Raw genomic sequence first — 22037 nt, forward strand, 5'->3', positions numbered from 1 at the left:
GGGATCATTGAGGCGGAAATGAGAGGTGCATGCGGATAACGGCAGCCCCTCTGCCTATATAAACGAATGACCGGCTGAGAGCGCCCCCAACTGTCCGCATGTAGCTGCACATCACGGGGATAGCTGTGGTTCATGGTGGATGTCCGATCCTGGCCACAGTCAGCTACACCCAGACTTGGACATTCAAAGGTGACCCTCAAGTGTGCGGCTTCATAGCAGCATCAGTCGCCTGAGGCTGATATGTACAAATAAAAATCTGTAACTATTCTAATAAATGAATTCTAAGTTGCTATTTATACATGAATGTTATTTTTTCCTCTATCAGTCCGGAGTTCTGCTTTATGAGGTGAAGCCAGCATCCATTTATTGTGTTTCTGCATATTATTGATGACGGCTCATCCTCTACTTGCTTCTAAACGCATGATGTTCCTCTTGCAGTTGCCTGGTTCTCGGTGGGAGCCCTCCTCATCTCCATCCCGGCTCTGATTGGATATCTGCAGGAGACGTCACGCAAACAGATTCCTGAGGCTGATCTGGCCCGGAGGAAATATTACTGTGTGCGCCGAGAGGATCTGCAGAAAGTCAAACTCACACGGCAGGAGGCTGTGGCAGAGTTTAAGAGTTTGTGAGTATTTCCTCCATTGCTTCACATCCTCCAGGCACGTGGCACTAAGACCAGACCAAGGGGCAGACTAGACCAGGCGAGACCAAGGGGCAGACTAGACCAGGCGAGACCAAGGGGCAGACTAGACCAGGCGAGACCAAGGGGCAGACTAGACCAGAGCAGACCAAGGGGCAGACTAGACCAGGCAAGACCAAGGGGCAGACTAGACCAGGCGAGACCAAGGGGCAGACTAGACCAGGCGAGACCAAGGGGCAGACTAGACCAGGCGAGACCAAGGGGCAGACTAGACCAGGCGAGACCAAAGGGCAGACTGGACCAGAGCAGACCAAAGGGCAGACTGGACCAGAGCAGACCAAGGGGCAGACTGGACCAGGCGAGACCGAGGGGCAGACTGGACCAGGCGAGACCGAGGGGCAGACTGGACCAGGCGAGACCGAGGGGCAGACTGGACCAGGCGAGACCGAGGGGCAGACTGGACCAGGCGAGACCGAGGGGCAGACTGGACCAGGCGAGACCGAGGGGCAGACTGGACCAGGCGAGACCGAGGGGCAGACTGGACCAGGCGAGACCGAGGGGCAGACTGGACCAGGCGAGACCGAGGGGCAGACTGGACCAGGCGAGACCGAGGGGCAGACTGGACCAGGCGAGACCGAGGGGCAGACTGGACCAGGCGAGACCGAGGGGCAGACTGGACCAGGCGAGACCGAGGGGCAGACTGGACCAGGCGAGACCGAGGGGCAGACTGGACCAGGCGAGACCGAGGGGCAGACTGGACCAGGCGAGACCGAGGGGCAGACTGGACCAGGCGAGACCGAGGGGCAGACTGGACCAGGCGAGACCGAGGGGCAGACTGGACCAGGCGAGACCGAGGGGCAGACTGGACCAGGCGAGACCGAGGGGCAGACTGGACCAGGCGAGACCGAGGGGCAGACTGGACCAGGCGAGACCGAGGGGCAGACTGGACCAGGCGAGACCGAGGGGCAGACTGGACCAGGCGAGACCGAGGGGCAGACTGGACCAGAGCAGGCGAGACCGAGGGGCAGACTGGACCAGAGCAGGCGAGACCGAGGGGCAGACTGGACCAGAGCAGGCGAGACCGAGGGGCAGACTGGACCAGAGCAGGCGAGACCGAGGGGCAGACTGGACCAGAGCAGGCGAGACCGAGGGGCAGACTGGACCAGAGCAGGCGAGACCGAGGGGCAGACTGGACCAGAGCAGGCGAGACCGAGGGGCAGACTGGACCAGAGCAGGCGAGACCGAGGGGCAGACTGGACCAGAGCAGGCGAGACCGAGGGGCAGACTGGACCAGAGCAGGCGAGACCGAGGGGCAGACTGGACCAGAGCAGGCGAGACCGAGGGGCAGACTGGACCAGAGCAGGCGAGACCGAGGGGCAGACTGGACCAGAGCAGGCGAGACCGAGGGGCAGACTGGACCAGAGCAGGCGAGACCGAGGGGCAGACTGGACCAGAGCAGGCGAGACCGAGGGGCAGACTGGACCAGAGCAGGCGAGACCGAGGGGCAGACTGGACCAGAGCAGGCGAGACCGAGGGGCAGACTGGACCAGAGCAGGCGAGACCGAGGGGCAGACTGGACCAGAGCAGGCGAGACCGAGGGGCAGACTGGACCAGAGCAGGCGAGACCGAGGGGCAGACTGGACCAGAGCAGGCGAGACCGAGGGGCAGACTGGACCAGAGCAGGCGAGACCGAGGGGCAGACTGGACCAGAGCAGGCGAGACCAAGACACGATTGGGACCAAGATAGATCTATACTCTAAGAAACAAACAAACAAAAAACAGAATAAAACCCCCAAAAAATCTAAATGAAATATTAATTGGGGCAGACTTGATGGACCTCTTGGTCTTTTTTCTTCTGTGGCTCTTCTATGTTTCTACACCATAGCTGATAAAATATATAAAAACATTCCAGTCGGTGCGATCCCAATATTTCTAGATGGATTGATCTTTCAGCATTGGTTCCCTCTAAGGACCTCCATATTTGTTTTCCTTTGTTGCAGCCTAATCCAGCTGGAAGGTATACTGAACATGACGTGTGGCACCTGCGAGCGAGTCTACCATGTTCTGTACTGGCAGAACCCCTCCGCCTCCTTCCAGTAAGTATGGAGATACGTTTACCATTGAGGCCCGGCCTACACGGTCACATCGCATGTAATGCGCACAGGAGTCGCACTGCATTCCTGTGCAATTCTGCACGCTGCGATTTGAGCACATCATTTTGTACGGCCGACACCGCACTCGCAGGGGAACCGCATGGGATTCGGACAGGAGTTGTACCGCATTCCTGTTCAAGTCACATGCGATTCTTCTTTAGTGCGATTTGAGACCATTCATTTTGTATGAGCTCAAAACGCAACGCAAAGGTATCGGTGGATTTGCATGAGTGCTAATGCTTAGTATCAGTACAGATACAGCGCCTTGAAAAAGTCTTCACCCCCCTTGAAATGTCCCCCATGTTGTCATGTGACAACCAGAACCGTCATGGTATTTATTGGGATTGGATGCGATCGACCAACACAAAGTGGTACATCATTGTGAACTGGAAAGAGAATGATAAATGGTTTTCAAATTTTTTTTACAAATATCTGAAAATCTGGCGGCATTTGTATTCAGCCCTCTTTACTCTGACACCCCTAACTAAAATCTAGTGGAACCAATTGCCTTCAGAAGTCCCCTAATTAGTACATAGAGTCCCCCTGTGTGTCATGTGATCTCAGTATAATTCCAGCTGTTCTGTGAATCCCTCAGAGGTTTGTTAGAGAACGTTAGTGAACAAACAGCATCATGAAGGCCAAGGAACACACCAGACAGGTCAGGGATAAAGTTGTGGAGAAGTTTAAAGCAGGGTTAGGTTATAAAAAAAAAAATAAATAAATAAATCTCCCAAGCTTTGACCATCTCACGGAGCACTGTTCAATCCATCATCCGAATATAGAAACTGCCAACCTACCAAGACATGGCCATCCACCTAAACTGACCGGCCGGGCAAGGAGAGCATTCATCAGAGAAGCAGCCAAGAGGCTCATGGGAACTCTGGAAGAGCTGCAGAGATCACAGCTCAGGTGGGAGAATCTGTCCACAGGAGGACTATTCGTCGTCACTCCACAAATCTGGCCTTTATGGAAGAGTGGCAAGAAGGAAACCATAAGAAGTCCCGTTTGCAGTTTGTGAGAAGCCATGTGGGGGACACAGCAAACATGTGGAAGAAGGGGCTCTGGTCAGAGGAGACCAAAATTCAACTTTTTGGCCTGAAAGCAAAACACTATGTGTGGGGGAAAACTAACACTGCACATTACCCTGAACACACCATCCCCACCGTGAAACATGGTGGTGGCAGTAACATGTGGTGAGGATGCTTTTCTTCAGCAGGGACAGGGAAGCTGGTCAGAGTTGATGGGAAGATGGATGGAGCCAAATACAGGGCAATCTTAGAAGAAAACCTGTGAGAGTCTGCAGAAGACTTGAGACCGGGGCGGAGGTTCCCCTTCCAGCAGGACAACGACCCGAAACATCCAGCCAGAGCTACAATGGAATGGTTCAGATCAAAGCATCTTCATGGGTTAGAATGGCCCAGTCACAGTCCAGACCCAAATCCAGTGGAGAATCTGTGGCCAGACCTGAAAATTGCTGTTCCCAGACGCTCAGCGTGAGTGGGGCACGTAGGAAACAATCGATTCCTGTGTGTCCCTGCGGGGAAAGACGTTTCACAATGCAGTAGAACATCTGTCACCGCAATATGTATGAATTGGCCCCTAGGCCTGGTTCACACTGAACACGACTTTGAAGTCGCACCTGAAATTGCATCGGTGTCAGCGGGCACTTACACTCCGGTCACGTTTTGAAATACAGTGACGTTGCAGGATTTCAAAATCGGGTGACCTGCTGATTTCAATTGCAATTTGCAAGACATCTGACACAGAAGTCTATGCAAATCGCAACAAAAGTAGTGCATGCTGTAGAAATCGGTGCGGCTGCGACAAAGTCAGAACCACACCGATATGACCGCTGTAATAGCGAACAATAGGGTGCGACTTGGCATACGATTTGCAAGTTGCAGGGCATGCAAATCGCACCCGATGCGACCGGGGTGTTATACCTCCAATTCAACTGTGGCTTGCAACTTGGTCCCCGGTCACACCGCTGCGATTTAACATTGCGTGCTTTCAGGTGCGATTTCTGAAGACTTTATTACTACCTGTGAAGATTTGAAACGATTTCTTGCAATTTTCAGTGCGATTTCCATTCTATTCTATGTAAGTGAAATGGTAACAAAGAGGCAGAAAGTCACGCCGGAACTACCTTAGAAATCGCGCTGCAGAAAATCGCATGTTAAGACACGGACATTCATTAGATGCGATTTGTAGTGTGATTTCTATTCTGGAATCGCACCTGAAATCGCAGCGGTATGACCGAGCACTTGGTGTCAGTGTTGGGTGCAAAGTGTAAAGCTAGACAGTTCAGTGGGGACTGACTTGAATTTCGATTCATGTATGGACTGACTGTACAGAAGTCGATCAATTAATCGACTTTTATACAACCAGACAGTCAGGTTTTTCTCGAAACAATCGGTGCCGCCAGCTATAGCCAGCAACCCTGATCATTGTATTCTGATGGTGAGGAAGGCAGATCTAGTGAATGCGGGGTCCGGGGAGAGCGGATATAGTGAATGCGGGGTCTGGGGAGAGCGGATATAGTGAATGCGGGGTCCGGGGAGACCAGATATAGTGAATGCGGGGTCTGGGGAGAGCGGATATAGTGAATGCGGGGTCCTGAGAGAGCGGATCTAGTGAATGCGGGGTCCGGGGAGAGCGGATCTAGTGAATGCGGGGTCCGGGGAGAGCGGATCTAGTGAATGCGGGGTCCAGGGAGAGCGGATCTAGTGAATGCGGGGTCCAGGGAGAGCGGATCTAGTGAATGCGGGGTCCGGGGAGAGCGGATCTAGTGAATGCGGGGTCCAGGGAGAGCGGATCTAGTGAATGCGGGGTCAGGGAGAGCGGATCTAGTGAATGCGGGGTCAGGGAGAGCGGATCTAGTGAATGCGGGGTCAGGGAGAGCGGATCTAGTGAATGCGGGGTCCGGGGAGAGCGGATCTAGTGAATGCGGGGTCCGGGGAGAGCGGATCTAGTGAATGCGGGGTCCGGGGAGAGCAGATATAGTGAATGCGGGGTCCGGGGAGAGCAGATATAGTGAATGCGGGGTCCTGAGAGAGCGGATCTAGTGAATGCGGGGTCCGGGGAGAGCGGATCTAGTGAATGCGGGGTCAGGGAGAGCGGATCTAGTGAATGCGGGGTCCGGGGAGAGCGGATCTAGTGAATGCGGGGTCCGGGGAGCGCGGATCTAGTGAATGCGGGGTCAGGGAGAGCGGATATAGTGAATGCGGGGTCCGGGGAGAGCGGATATAGCAAATGCGGGGTCCGGGGAGAGCGGATATAGGGAATGCGGGGTCCGGGGAGAGCGGATATAGTGAATGCGGGGTCCGGGGAGAGCGGATACAGTGAATGCGGGGTCCGGGGAGAGCGGATATAGTGAATGCGGGGTCCGGGGAGAGCGGATATAGTGAATGCGGGGTCCGGGGAGAGCGGATATAGTGAATGCGGGGTCCGGGGAGAGCGGATATAGTGAATGCGGGGTCCGGGGAGTTATTCCCTCTTCTTCATCGCACACATTATTGGCCGGTGTTATGTAATGGAGCTTCTTGTACACAATGTAACTCTGGCTGAAGCCTCGTGAAGGTTGTAGTCTCCCTACAGAACGCTTTCCTCATTCTGGGTTTCTGTTCCTCATTTTTACTTCTCACATGCGCCTCCCCCCCCCTCCCCCCCCTCCCCCAACTGGTGATACATTATACTGGCTGCAATGATCAGTTGTGCAAACTCCTCAGCAGTGACCATCCCGACCTGTTTTGTCATTTGGTTTCTTAGAAAAACTACAAATTCTCTGCTTTTTTTTTGTCCTTGAAAGTAACCGTGATTGGGTAATAATGGGCCATCGATGGGGGGGGGGGGGAAGGTTTATAGTTGGAACAAACCATAACAATGCCAAGGAGGCATGAGCAAATATGAGCCAAGGGGGCATAAGTAAGCGGCTACCCAGGGTGCGTGAGCGAGTGTGTGCCAAGGGGGCATGAGCGAATGTGTGCCAAGGGGGCATGAGCAAGCTGTTACCCAGCATGCATGAGCAAATTGGTGCCAAGGGGGCATGAGCAAATGTGAGCCAAGAGGGCATGAGCAAGCGGCTACCCAGGGAGCATGTGCAAATGTGTGCCAAGGGGGCATGTGCAAATGTGTGCCAAGGGGGCATGTGCAAATGTGTGCCAAGGGGGCATGAGCAAGCTGCTACCAAGCATACATGAGCAAATGTGTACCAAGAGGGCATGAGCAAAAGTGTGCCAAGGGAGCATGAGCAAAAGTGTGCCAAGGGAGCATGAGCAAAAGTGTGCCAAGGGAGCATGAGCAAAAGTGTGCCAAGGGAGCATGAGCGAATGTGTGCCAAGGGGGCATGAGCGAATGTGTGCCAAGGGGGCATGAGCGAATGTGTGCCAAGGGGGCATGAGCGAATGTGTGCCAAGGGGGCATGAGCGAATGTGTGCCAAGGGGGCATGAGCGAATGTGTGCCAAGGGGGCATGAGCAAGCTGTTACCAAGCATGCATGAGCAAATGTGCGCCAAGAGGGCATGAGCAAGCGGCTACCCAGGGTGCATGTGCAAATGTGAGCCAAGAGGGCATGAGCAAGCGGCTACCCAGGGTGCATATGCAAATGTGTGCCAAGGGGGCATGAGCAAATGTGTGCCAAGGGGGCATGAGCAAATGTGTGCCAAGGGGGCATGAGCAAATGTGTGCCAAGGGGGCATGAGCAAATGTGTGCCGAGGGAGCATGAGCAAATGTGTGCCGAGGGGGCATGAGCAAATGTGTGCCGAGGGGGCATGAGCAAATGTGTGCCGAGGGGGCATGAGCAAATGTGTGCCGAGGGGGCATGAGCAAATGTGTGCCGAGGGAGCATGAGCAAATGTGTGCCGAGGGGGCATGAGCAAATGTGTGCCGAGGGGGCATGAGCAAATGTGTGCCGAGGGGGCATGAGCAAATGTGTGCCGAGGGAGCATGAGCAAATGTGTGCCGAGGGAGCATGAGCAAGCCCTTGTGCAGATGTGCCGTTTGTCTCTACAGGCTGAAGTTAGTTAGGGGCTATTTGCCTTTAGTAAACCAACCCCAATGCATCCTAAATGTCATTCAAAAAAAAAAAAAAAAAAAAATCTTGCTCAGAGTTCCACTTTAATTTAGCTGTGAACACTCCATATTGGATTTCTCTTCTGTATTCTATCAGTATAAATCGGGGAGGTGAAATGAGTAGTAGCGGCAGTAATGCCTTAACATGTAGGAAGTTGTTCAGCGATGATTTAAAGGCAGCACAGTACTCGGATCGTGGGTTCGAATCCCAACCACGGCACCACCTGCCTGGAGTTTGCATGTTCTCTCTGTGCCTGGGTGGGTTTCCTCTGGGTACTCCAGTTTCCTCCCACACTCCAAAAGACATGCTGGTAGGTTACTTGTCTGCTGTCTACATTGGCCCTAGTATGTGTATGTATGAATGTGAGTTAGGGATCTTAGATTGTATGCTCCTCGGGGGCGGGGCCTGATGTGAATGTACAATATATATGTAAAGTGCGGTGTAAATTGACGTCGCTGTATAAGTACCTGTTACACACCTCTGCTGCAAGGATTTCTTGTATCAGGAAAAATCGTCTCTGGAAACAGTCGGGATTGACGACGACTTTTCCAGATACAAGAAAAACTTGCAGCAGTACTGACAGTTGTGTTACTGGCCAGGTCACCAGGTGAAAACAAGGAGAGGAAGAAGCCTAAGAAAAGAAAACGAATGCAGCCGCCCCATGTAATGATTGGAATTCAATAAGAAGTGCTTTCAAGTAAACATGTCGTGACAGAAATACCTGAATTACCATCGATGACTTCAGAAGCACCCCAGGCTGTCATGCCGATGGGCAAATTTCCATATTTAGGAAGTGTGACGGACCGCCTCGCACCCCGCCTGGGTGCTCCCATCAGAGAAATGCTTCCTCACCACTGGAACACAGGGCCACTGCTTAGAAAATCTACAGTGCGCATGCCCAAGAAATGCGTTGCACTGACTGGTGACGTCGTCATGCCTGACGTCATCACGTCGAGCTGCCCTCCAGCTCTCATTTCCGGATCCCTTTCACCTTTTTGCCGTCCGGCCTGGAAATTTACGTACGTGGGTCTGAGTATACTAACGGCGTTCGGAGGACTCCTACACAACGGCTGTTCACCAAACTAACGGGTACAGATGTGCCCCTTTTATCCTACTCTCCTGAGAGTTGCCTAATATTGTGTGCAATAAGTTTGATTTTAAGTCTACACTTAGAGGCGCCCTTTTTTCTTTTCCCTCTGATTGGTTTCTATGCAGAGCTGCACCAGATTTTGCACCCTCCCGTTTTAGTCTTAGACTTTGCACCTTCCAGTTTAGTATGTTTTAGATTTTGCACCCTCCAGTTTTAGTAAGTTTTAGATTTTGCACCTTCCAGTTTAGTATGTTTTAGATTTTGCACCCTCCAGTTTTAGTAAGTTTTAGATTTTGCACCCTCCAGTTTTTAGTAAGTTTTAGATTTTGCACCCTCCACTTATAGTAGTCTTAGATTTTGCACCCTCCAGTTTTAATAAGTTTTAGATTTTGCACCCTCCAGTTCTAGTAGTCTTAGATTTTGCACCCTACAGTTTTATTAAGATTTAGATATTGCACCCTCCAGTTTTGTGTCTGTATGATGTGGGAATACGCCGTACTTTATAATATTTTCTGTTCATCAGGTTGTACGGACTGCTGCTGGGCTCGGTGTGCATTCTCTACCTCCTGCCCCTATGTTGGGTTTTGGCTATCTTGAACAGTACCATGTTCCTCAGGAATGCCAACTTCTACAGAGGTAAGGGAGTGACAGAGGGATGAGGGATGGAAGGGTCTGATTTATTTTTTTTTTCTTTTTTTTTTCTTTTTTTTTTAATCCGATTTCAGGATCCTATTGATGGGAATTGGTCCTTTTTGCTTGCTTGACGTCAGTTTGAGCTCATTAACTCCTCACCTACCGGGCACTTCTACCCCCTTCCTGCCTACCGGGCACTTCTACCCCCTTCCTGCCTACCGGGCACTTCTACCCCCTTCCTGCCCACCGGGCACTTCTACCCCCTTCCTGCCCACCAGGCACTTCTACCCCCTTCCTGCCCACCGGGCACTTCTACCCTCTTCCTGCCTACCGGGCACTTCTACCCCCTTCCTGCCTACCGGGCACTTCTACCCCCTTCCTGCCTACAGGACACTTCTACCCCCTTCCTGCCCACCGGGCACTTCTACCCCCTTCCTGCCCACCGGGCACTTCTACCCCCTTCCTGCCTACCGGGCACTTCTACCCCCTTCCTGCCTACAGGACACTTCTACCCCCTTCCTGCCCACAGGGCACTTCTACCCCCTTCCTGCCCACCGGGCACTTCTACCCCCTTCCTGCCTACAGGACACTTCTACCCCCTTCCTGCCTACCGGGCACTTCTACCCCCTTCCTGCCTACCGGGCACTTCTACCCCCTTCCTGCCCACAGGGCACTTCTACCCCCTTCCTGCCCACAGGGCGCTTCTACCCCCTTCCTGCCCACCGGGCGCTTCTACCCCCTTCCTGCCCACCGGGCGCTTCTACCCCCTTCCTGCCCACCGGGCGCTTCTACCCCCTTCCTGCCTACCGGGCGCTTCTACCCCCTTCCTGCCTACCGGGCGCTTCTACCCCCTTCCTGCCTACCGGGCGCTTCTACCCCCTTCCTGCCTACCGGGCGCTTCTACCCCCTTCCTGCCTACCGGGCGCTTCTACCCCCTTCCTGCCTACCGGGCGCTTCTACCCCCTTCCTGCCTACCGGGCGCTTCTACCCCCTTCCTGCCGCTTCTACCCCCTTCCTGCCGCTTCTACCCCCTTCCTGCCTACCGGGCGCTTCTACCCCCTTCCTGCCTACCGGGCGCTTCTACCCCCTTCCTGCCTACCGGGCGCTTCTACCCCCTTCCTGCCTACCGGGCGCTTCTACCCCCTTCCTTACCAGGCTAATTTTCAGCTTTCAGCTCTGTCGCACTTTGAATGACAATTGCGCGGTCGTGCAACACTGTACCCATATGAGATTTTTATAATTTTTTTTCACAGAAATGGAGCTTTCTTTTGGTGGTATGTGCTCCCCACTGGGGTTTTTATTTTTTGCTCTATAAGCAAAAAAAGAGCAAAAAATTAAAAAAAAAAAAAAAGTTTTTCTTTGTTTCTATTATAAAATTTTTCTCCTTCACTGATGTGAGTTGATGAGGCGGCACTGATGGGCGGCACTGGTCAGGGGTCCAGAGAGAGCGGATATAATCAATGCAGGATCTGGGGAGAGCGGATATAGTGAATGCGGGGTCCGGGGAGAGCGGATATAGTGAATGCTGGGTCCGGGGAGAGCGGATATAGGGAATGCGGGGTCCGGGGAGAGCGGATATAGGGAATGCGGGGTCCGGGGAGAGCGGATATAGTGAATGCGGGGTCCGGGGAGAGCGGATATCGTGAATGCTGGGTCCGGGGAGAGCGGATATAGGGAATGCGGGGTCCGGGGAGAGCGGATATAGTGAATGCGGGGTCCGGGGAGAGCGGATATAGTGAATGCGGGGTCCGGGGAGAGCGGATATAGTGAATGCGGGGTCCGGGGAGAGCGGATATAGTGAATGCGGGGTCCGGGGAGAGCGGATATAGTGAATGCGGGGTCCGGAGAGAGCGGATATAGTGAATGCGGGGTCCGGGGAGAGCGGATGTAGTGAATGCGGGGTCCGGGGAGAGCGGTTATATTGAATGCGGGGTCCGGGGAGAGCGGATGTATTGAATGCGGGGTCCGGAGAGAGCGGATATAGTGAATGCGGGGTCCGGGGAGAGCGGATATAGTGAATGCGGGGTCCGGGGAGAGCGGATATAGTGAATGCGGGGTCCGGGGAGAGCGGATATAGTGAATGCGGGGTCCGGGGAGAGCGGATATAGTGAATGCGGGGTCCGGGGAGAGCGGATATAGTGAATGCGGGGTCCGGGGAGAGCGGATATAGGGAATGCGGGGTCCGGGGAGAGCGGACATAGTGAATGCGGGGTTCGGGGAGAGCGGATATAGGGAATGCGGGGTCCGGGGAGAGCGGATATAGGGAATGCGGGGTCCGGGGAGAGCGGGTATAGGGAATGCGGGGTCCGGGGAGAGCGGGTATAGGGAATGCGGGGTCCGGGGAGAGCGGGTATAGGGAATGCGGGGTCCGGGGAGAGCGGATATAGTGAATGCGGGGTCCGGGGAGAGCGGATATAGTGAATGCGGGGTCCGGGGAGAGCGGATATAGTGAATGCGGGGTCCGGGGAGAGCGGATATAGTGAATGCGGGGTCCGGGGAGAGCGGATATAGTGAATGCGGGGTCCGGGGAGAGCGGATATAGTGAATGCGGGGTCCGGGGAGAGCGGATATAGTGAATGCGGGGTCCGGGGAGAGCGGATATAGTGAATGCGGGGTCCGGGGAGAGCGGATATAGTGAATGCGGGGTCCGGGGAGAGGGGATACAGTGAATGCGGAGTCCGGGGAGAGCGGATATAGGGAATGCGGGGTCCGGGGAGAGCGGATACAGTGAATGCGGGGTCCGGGGAGAGCGGATATAGGGAATGCGGGGTCCGGGGAGAGCGGATATAGTGAATGCAGGGTCCGGGGAGAGCGGATATAGGGAATGCGGGGTCCGGGGAGTCTTCACTGCACTTCATTTCGATGTCTTACATATTGGTCCATGCTACTGGTAAGCTGGCCATCAAATACTGGGAAATACATGGAAGAGATCAGTTTGGTATAAATTTAAATATGCAACCTAAGCACCGGAGTTGATATGAAAATATTCACTTTGCCAAAATTCAGAGCCAAACTGGTATGAAGGAAGACAATTGTTAATCAGGGAAATTGGGAATTCATATATCTGTCCAATAAACCAGCCATACTACAATTGTAAAATAATATTTTATTGATTTTGCACCAAATGAAGATTGGCATGAATATTGTGTTATTTATGGGCAGCACAGTGGCTAAATAGCTAGCGCTTCTGCTTGGCAGTACTCGGGTCATTGATGCGAATCCCAACCAACGCACCACCCGCCTGGAGTTTGCATGTTCTCCCTGTGCCTGGATGGGTTTCCTCCGGGTACTCCAGTTTCCTACCACACTCTAGAGACATGCTGGGAGGTTAACTGGCTTCTAACACATAAGGGGGGATATGATCTCCATGTATAATACATAAGGGGGGATATGATCTCCATGTATAATACATAAGGGGGGATATGATCTCCGTGTATAATACATAAGGGGGGATATGATCTCCATGTATAATACATAAGGGGGGGGGATATGTTCTCCATGTATAATACATAAGGGGGATATGATCTCCATGTATAATACATAAGGGGGATATGATCTCCATGTATAATACATAAGGGGGGATATGATCTCCGTGTATAATACATAAGGGGGGATATGATCTCCATGTATAATACATAGGGGGGGGGGGGATATGATCTCCATGTATAATACATAAGGGGGGATATGATCTCCATGTATAATACATAAGTGGGGGGATACTATCTCCATGTATAATACATAAGGGGGGGATACTATCTCCATGTATAATACATAAGGGGGGGATACTATCTCCATGTATAATACATAAGGGGGGGATATGATCTCCATGTATAATACATAAGGGGGATATGATCTCCATGTATAATACATAAGGGGGGATATGATCTCCATGTATAATACATAAGGGGGGATATGATCTCCATGTATAATACATCAGTGGGTCATATAGTGAACTCGGTGTAGTTATTCCCCCTGAGGTCATCACAGAGGACAAGGGGGCGCTCTTTACGTTTGGAAGAAAAGAAATGTCATCTCCAAACATGGAAAGGTTTCTTCACAGTAAGAGCTGTGAGAATGTGGAATAGACTCCCTCCAGAGTTGGTTGTGGACATTTATAGGGAAAGGTGATCCAGGGAATATCCGATTATTGATCCAGGGAATATCCGATTGCCTCTCGGGGGATCAGGAAGGAATGTTTCCCCTGCAAGAGGAGATTGGATCGTACTTTGCTGGGTTTTCTTGCCTTCCTCTGGATCAATTGTGGGTGTAGGATTGTAACTTTTTCTTTTTAATGGTTGAACTGGTTGGACTTTTGTCTTTTTTCAGCCAGACTAACTATGTACTATATATATATATATATATATATATATATATATATATATATATATATATATATATATATACACACACACCTTAGCTTGTACACCCCTGGGGGGTGAGGGACTGATGTGAATGTACAATATATGTGTAAAGCACTGCTTTATAAATACCTGTAATAGATAAATGATTTGGCCAAAAAAATATCCCAAGTGAGGAAATGTAACGTTTTTTGCCACTAGTCTTAGGGATGTTGGCAATTACCTGTCCACTAGCATAGGAATTGCAGAGAGAATTCCTGAAAAAGGTGAAAATTATAAAATGCTGTTTTTGGGGGGGAAGAGGGTAGAATGTGTGCGGAGTGGGTGGGAACGTGGCTTTGATACCTGCCGGTGGAAGCAGAAAGGGGTCCTGGAATGCTACGGACGGTTCTCTGTCACGGTTCAGTTCTCCTAAATCTCGCCCACGATTACCATCATATTGATCCCGCTGAACAGAAAGGGATATATAAACGGGAAGAAACATAAGAGGGGTCATTAGTTACATTGTATCAGAAAGTATCCCGGAGGTTGTTCCTTAGTTGTACAGTAGGGGGCAGTACATGTCACAGATTTGGCTTTTGGATTCCTGTTTCATGGATCTCCACAGACAGATAATCATTATAGATTGTATTGTGTATATAGGAAGTAATAAGTAAGATTAATTGTCTGTTTTGGTTTTTTTTCATCTTCAATGTATGATTCCTCACTCAATATTAATTTATTCACATTGCTATTTTTCATTTAAACTTCATTCTCTTCATTCGATCGATTTTCCTAATTTAATTAGTTACATGTATCTCCTAACTTCTAATGATCTGCTAGTCATCAGATGAATGATGGTGTCACCCTCCATTACCTTAGGAGGAGAGCTGAAGCTCGTCCCTCTTTAACCCTTTGTATATGAAAAGGTCGAACCGTTCTGTAGCCCGTTATGGGGGGCTGTAGAAATACGATTCCGTGTCTGAGATACAAACTCTACACGCGGCTTCATATGAACCGACATTTCCTGGTCTGACTATCCTTCTCAGGTCTGATTGATCCAACCTTTGTGATCGAGAGGCAATGTCACCCCGCCCATGCAATGGCCCTCATATACTCCGCTTACCCCCGATCCCTCACCCACATCTTCCCCCTCTGCAACTGGCATTGAAATGACCTAGGAGAGCGTTGACACCACCCCCCGATCATGTGACAGTACTCGGATCTACTGATTGGAGGCTAGAACCAAGTATTTATGGAGCAGGAGGTCACATGGTCCTCCATACCTGGAAGTACTGAATATTGCCAGCTGTGAAGGAGAAAGGAGCAGCGGGGTGACACCAGTATTATTATTGTTATACAGGGTGTGGAATAGACTCCCCCCAGAGTTGGGTGTGGCCAGCTCAGTGGATTGCTGTAGGAAAGTCCTGGATCCTTTCATTGGGAGGAATTGTACCCCAACATTGGTCTCAGTAGGAGGAATTTTGCCCATCATTGGGAGGAATTGTGACCCATCATTGGTAGGGGGGGCTCTTTACTTCTGGAGGAAAAGAAATTTAACCTCCAAACACGGAAAGGTTTCTTCACAGTAAGAGCTGTGAGAATGTGGAATAGACTCCCTCCAGAGTTGGGTGTGGCCAGCTCAGTGGATTGCTGTAGGAAAGTCCTGGATCCTTTCTTGGATACACAGAATATAACTGGATATAACATTCATAGAGAAAGTTGATCCCGGGAATATCCGATTATTGATCCAGGGAATATCCGATTGCCTCTCGGGGGATCAGGAAGGAATTGTTTCCCCTGCAGGAGCAGATTGGATCGTGCTTTGCTGGGATTTGCCTTCCTCTGGATCCACTGTGGGTTTTTTGTTTAATGGTTGAACTAGAGCAGGGGTCTCCAAACTTTCTAAAGGGTCCATTTACCATCCTTCAGACTTTAGGGGGGCCGGACTGTGGCCATCGGGAGTAGAAAACGTCCCTCATCATTCGGAGTAAACAATGCCCCATCTTTGATGTCAGTGAGATGAGTTGTGCCCTATCCTTGGTGCCATTGGGAGGAATTGTGTTCCATTGTTGGTGTCATTGGGAGGAATTGTACCCCAACATTGGGCTTATTAGGAGGAATTGTACCCCATCATTAGGAGGAATTCTGACACATCATTGGTGTCATTGGTAGGGGGCGCTGTTTACGTCTGGAGGACATAAAGAAATGTAATCCCCAAACACGGAAAGGTTTCTTCACAGTAAGAGCTGAGAATGTGGAATAGACTCCCCCCAGAGTTGGGTGTGGCCAGCTCAGTGGATTGCTGTAGGAAAGTCGTGGATCCTTTCATTGGGAGGAATTGTACCCCAACATTGGTCTCAGTAGGAGGAATTGTGACCCATCATTGGTAGGGGGGGCTCTTTACGTCTGGAAGAAAAGAAATGTCATCTCCAAACACGGAAAGGTTTCTTCACAGTAAGAGCTGTGAGAATGTGGAATAGACTCCCTCCAGAGTTGGGTGTGGCCAGCTCAGTGGATTGCTGTAGGAAAGTCCTGGATCCTTTCTTGGATACACAGAATATAACTGGATAGAACATTTATAGGGAAAGGTGATCCAGGGAATATCCGATTGCCTCTCGGGGATCAGGAAGGATTTTTTCCCTGCAGGAGCAGATTGGATCGTGCTTTGCTGGGATTTTTGCCTTCCTCTGGATCAACTGTGGGTGGAGGATTATAACTTTCTTTTTCTTTGGTTGAACTGGATGGACTTTTGTCTTTTTCAGCCAGACTAACTATGGAACTATGCAAGTATGTTTATATAGCGCGAACAGTTTATGTTGCGCTTTACAATTTATAGGGGGGGGGGGTACAAATACAATTCAATACAGAAGGAATAGGAGGGCCCAGCTCATGGAGCTTACAATCTAGGAAGGGGAGGAGTAAAGTGAGTATAACCAGGAAGGGGGGGGGAGGGGTTCTTTGCTGCGCATGGGCAAGGTCACCAGCAGTGTCTTGTTAAAGTTGACCTCCACCCCCTCACCCCTCGCTCTTCGCATGGCTGCTACCTTCCGCAGTATACATTGGCACTTTTTTTTTTTATACTTGGCCTAAGGACACCTCCACGCCACAGATATTTATTTAGTTTTATTTATTTCAGGTACTTATATAGCGCCATCAGTTTACGCAGCACTTTCCATATATATTGTACATTCACATCAGGCCCCGCCCCCGAGGAGCGTACAATCGAAGGTCCCTAACTCACATTCATACATACACATACTAGGGACAATTTAGACAGGAGCCAATTAACCTACCAGCATGTCTTTGAAGTGTGGGAGGAGACCGGGGTACCCTGAGGAAACCCACACAGGCACAGGGAGAACATGCAAACTCCAGGCAGGTGGTGTCGTGGTTGGGATTTGAACCAACGACCCGAGTACTGCCAGGTGGAAGTGCTAACCATTTAGCCGCTGTGCTGCCCTAATATCTTCCCCATTCAGTATACCTCGTCTAGCAGCACAGTCAGCACTTTCCTCTTTTGAACTGGCTACTACTGAAGAGGTTGTCAAACTTTTCTCAGATGCCCAGCTAACCCATTGTCTCCTGGACCCCGTTCCCTCTCCTTCTGTCCTATGCTCTCTCACATCTTCAATCTCTCCCTGTCTACTGGCACCTTCCCCTCCCCTCTAAAGCATTCACTGATCACCCCCATACTTTAAAAAGCCCTTCGCTGGACCTCACCAACCTCAACAACTGGAGACCCATCTCCCTGCTTCCATTCACCTCTACACTTCCAGAACATTATATGTATAAGGAGTGGGAGCTGGAGACAAAATTGCTCTCCATGTCCTTGTGGACTGTCCTTGTGGGCTGTCCTTGTGGGCTGTCCTTGTGGGCTGTCCTTGTGGGCTGTCCTTGTGGGCTGTCCTTGTGGGCTGTCCTTGTGGGCTGTCCTTGTGGCCTGTCCTTGTGGCCTGTCCTTGTGGCCTGTCCTTGTGGCCTGTCCTCGTGGCCTGTCCTCGTGGCCTGTCCTCGTGGCCTGTCCTCGTGGCCTGTCCTTGTGGACTGGGTTTACTGGTACCACATCCCTAATGAGAAATGAATAAAGGTGGGAATACACAATTAGACCGATTTTCACAGCAGTCACAAAGTAAAGATCGCTTCTCTCTGCTGTCAGTGTATGCAGCGACTCTGTTCTTTTTCTATGCGTCAGTCGCCTTTGCTGAGGTTGGTGATTGGTGCTCAGTGCTCGGTAGGTGTGACTTTGCAGGGGTGAACTGGATCCCGGAACCACCGCTCTCGTCAGTCATGCCGCTCTGGTCAGCCATGCCGCTCTCTGTCAGCCATGCCGCTCTCTGTCAGCCATGCCGCTCTCTGTCAGCCATGCCGCTCTCTGTCAGCCATGCCGCTCTCTGTCAGCCATGCCGCTCTCTGTCAGCCATGCCGCTCTCTGTCAGCCATGCCGCTCTCTGTCAGCCATGCCGCTCTCTGTCAGCCATGCCGCTCTCTGTCAGCCATGCCGCTCTCTGTCAGCCATGCCGCTCTCTGTCAGCCATGCCGCTCTCTGTCAGCCATGCCGCTCTCTGTCAGCCATGCCGCTCTCTGTCAGCCATGCCGCTCTCTGTCAGCCATGCCGCTCTCTGTCAGCCATGCCGCTCTCTGTCAGCCATGCCGCTCTCTGTCAGCCATGCCGCTCTCTGTCAGCCATGCCGCTCTCTGTCAGCCATGCCGCTCTCTGTCAGCCATGCCGCTCTCTGTCAGCCATGCCGCTCTCTGTCAGCCATGCCGCTCTCTGTCAGCCATGCCGCTCTCTGTCAGCCATGCCGCTCTCTGTCAGCCATGCCGCTCTCTGTCAGCCATGCCGCTCTCTGTCAGCCATGCCGCTCTCTGTCAGCCATGCCGCTCTCGGTCAGCCATGCCGCTCTCGGTCAGCCATGCCGCTCTCGGTCAGCCATGCCGCTCTCGGTCAGCCATGCCGCTCTCGGTCAGCCATGCCGCTCTCGGTCAGCCATGCCGCTCTCGGTCAGCCATGCCGCTCTCGGTCAGCCATGCCGCTCTCGGTCAGCCATGCCGCTCTCGGTCAGCCATGCCGCTCTCGGTCAGCCATGCCGCTCTCGGTCAGCCATGCCGCTCTCGGTCAGCCATGCCGCTCTCGGTCAGCCATGCCGCTCTCGGTCAGCCATGCCGCTCTCGGTCAGCCATGCCGCTCTCGGTCAGCCATGCCGCTCTCGGTCAGCCATGCCGCTCTCGGTCAGCCATGCCGCTCTCGGTCAGCCATGCCGCTCTCGGTCAGCCATGCCGCTCTCGGTCAGCCATGCCGCTCTCGGTCAGCCATGCCGCTCTCGGTCAGCCATGCCGCTCTCGGTCAGCCATGCCGCTCTCGGTCAGCCATGCCGCTCTCGGTCAGCCATGCCGCTCTCGGTCAGCCATGCCGCTCTCGGTCAGCCATGCCGCTCTCGGTCAGCCATGCCGCTCTCGGTCAGCCATGCCGCTCTCGGTCAGCCATGCCGCTCTCGGTCAGCCATGCCGCTCTCGGTCAGCCATGCCGCTCTCGGTCAGCCATGCCGCTCTCGGTCAGCCATGCCGCTCTCGGTCAGCCATGCCGCTCTCGGTCAGCCATGCCGCTCTCGGTCAGCCATGCCGCTCTCGGTCAGCCATGCCGCTCTCGGTCAGCCATGCCGCTCTCGGTCAGCCATGCCGCTCTCGGTCAGCCATGCCGCTCTCGGTCAGCCATGCCGCTCTCAGAAAGCAGTCAGCCCGGACCAGTAAAAGAGGAAATAAATACACACAAATAGTTCAGTTGTCATGCAGCTCTATATTAAACAAGAAATAAAGGACGTTGCAATGGAATGAAACTTGGACCAAAAAAAATACAAAATATGTCAAATACTGACCTCGCCTTTTGAAAATGCGAATAGATTGACTATCTGTGCTGATTAAATGTTTCAAATACAGGCTGCGAGATGTATGCATATAAAGAATCTTGATTTCACTTATTGCATGCTTCTTCCGGTCATTTACTAAAATAATTAAAGCCAAAGGATCAGCATGACAGCCAGGCAAGCAGCATTTTCAAAAGGAAAGCTGTCAATGCCAGCCTGTGTGCTGGTGATGATAGGTGCAGGATATTGTGGTCATTAGGAGGTGAGGGATAGTGGGGACAGGAAATGGTGGTGGTTGGGGGCAATGGTGGTGGCAGGAAATGGTGATTTGGGGGGGATATTGTTGGGTCGGGAAATGGTGGCGGTTATGAGGGTGGGTGGAGATGGTGGGGGCAGGAAATAGTGGTGGTGATGGTGGAGGATATTATGGGGGCAGGAGACAGTGGTGGTTAGAGGGAGATGGGGGCGGATGGTGGAGGCAGGAAATTATGGTGGTTGGGGGGGGGGGGGGTGGTGGTAGGGGCTGGAAATAGGGTATGGGGGTTTTCTAGGGGCAGGAAATACAAGGATGGTGGTGGGGGAGGTAGGACAATCTGGGTCGGGCTGACAAGATTTCTCTGCTGGAGTTCCCGCCTCGGCCCCCGTCCTCCCTCGGCCCCCGTCCTCCCTCGGTGCCTGTCCTCCCTCGGCCCCTGTCCTCCCTCCTGTATTGTCTGTAGAGCAGCCAATAGGGAGTGTTCCTCATGACATATACTATTACTGCCTGGCTTTAGAGATGTAAAAAAAAAAAAATGTAAAAAGCCAATGGGTTATTCGTCCTGCTGGCATCCACCCAAAACCAATATATGTACCTTTTGAGGTGGGGGTGGACTGCCCCTTTAAATCCACACCCAACCAGGTACCCAGAGGTGCCCCACCTCTAATGAATAGGAGTCACTTTGTTTCCACTTTTGTAGCAATCCTTCCCCTTCATATTGTCATTCACAGACCGAGCGTTAGATGGCAGTGTGCTCCTTCTGCTGTTTCATGGTTTTTATTCCTCCATTGGGTTTGTTTTACTTTTTTTTTCATTTTAAATTTGCTCCTGAAGGTCCAGTCCAGGTAAATGGATTTGTTTTCTAACCTTTGGATAGAATCCGTATTTTACCAATAATATAGAAGAAGCTGCACTGATGACACGCCGGGCAGAGTCCATGCTGGGCTTTCTAACAAGAAAGCATAGCACTGACTGGCAGACTGTTTTGACCAATAGTAATGACTCTTCCATCTGTGTCAGAGACAGGGAGGGAGGTGTCCATGTCCCGACCCGTTCAGGTGCGTTTGAAGGGCCACCAGCCACCAATGGGATTGCTTTGGAGAGGATTTAAAGTGCCTGTGACCACCATAAAGTGCCAGACAACTGATGTTGTGGGATTTTTTTTTTTTTGGGGGGGGGGGGGTTAAAGTTCAGCTAACCACCAACCAATAAATGTGGTGGTGATTTTTTTATTTTTTTTATTTTTTATTTTGGTGGGGTGTTAAATTTCACCTAACCACCAACCAATAAATGTGTTTTTTTGTTTTGTTTTTTTGGGAAGGGGGGGAGGGTGGTTAAAATTCAGCTGACCACCGACCAATAAATGTGTTTTATTTTTATTTTTCGAAAGGGGGGATGGTTAAAGTTCAGCTAACCACCAACCACTAAATGTGGTGTTTTATTTTATTTTTTTGGGGGGGGGGGAAGGGGTTAAAGTGCTTTTAGCTTACCCATGACATTTAGCCACTGCACACAATGCAATTTCATCCCCTGGGAAGTTTCTTCCACTACGAACAGCAGACTTGCACTTGGTTTCAGTTGGCTATTAAAGGCATAGTGCGCCTTAATTAAATAATTTTTTTTTTAATTCCCGTAATACCAGCATAATTGTTTAATTTCCAAAAAATGATGGCACCAAATGAGGTCACCTTGGGGTGTCTTATTTTCTGAAAAGTGGACTTTTTGGGTGTGTTCATACCATCCTGTGATTTTTTTTTTTTTTTTTTTTTCTCTTTTTACACGGATTGCTTTTACACCCATAAAGGCTGTAAAAGCAATACTTTCGCCTTCTCTCTGGCTGCATTCCTGCAGCCATTGAGAAATACTGAGTGAGCTGTGATTGGTCACAACTTGTCACATGGTACAAGGCTGTTGTGAATAGCCCTGTACCATGTGATCTCTGTGATCATTCACAGATTTCACAGGTAGTCAGCAATGGTGTCAGGAAGTGAC

The 22037-nt window shown here is 51.5% G+C and overlaps 1 protein-coding gene across 5 annotated transcripts in view; it reads left to right on the top strand.

Annotated features, from left to right (window-relative positions):
* Nucleotides 1-22037, top strand: part of ZFYVE27 (zinc finger FYVE-type containing 27) — a 145949-nt gene that overhangs the window by 19270 nt on the left and 104642 nt on the right. For all 5 annotated transcript variants that reach the window (XM_089659622.1, XM_089659623.1, XM_089659624.1 and 2 more), the window contains exons 4-6: nucleotides 439-625; nucleotides 2641-2736; nucleotides 9479-9591. In XM_089659622.1, coding sequence (XP_089515748.1) covers nucleotides 439-625; nucleotides 2641-2736; nucleotides 9479-9591 — 396 coding nt within the window. The remainder of the gene's footprint in view (nucleotides 1-438; nucleotides 626-2640; nucleotides 2737-9478; nucleotides 9592-22037) is intronic.

This window comes from Staurois parvus, unplaced genomic scaffold, assembly GCF_062004578.1.
Source record: "Staurois parvus isolate SC_StPar_1 unplaced genomic scaffold, SC_StPar_1.0 ptg001175l, whole genome shotgun sequence".
Taxonomy (NCBI): domain Eukaryota; kingdom Metazoa; phylum Chordata; class Amphibia; order Anura; family Ranidae; genus Staurois; species Staurois parvus.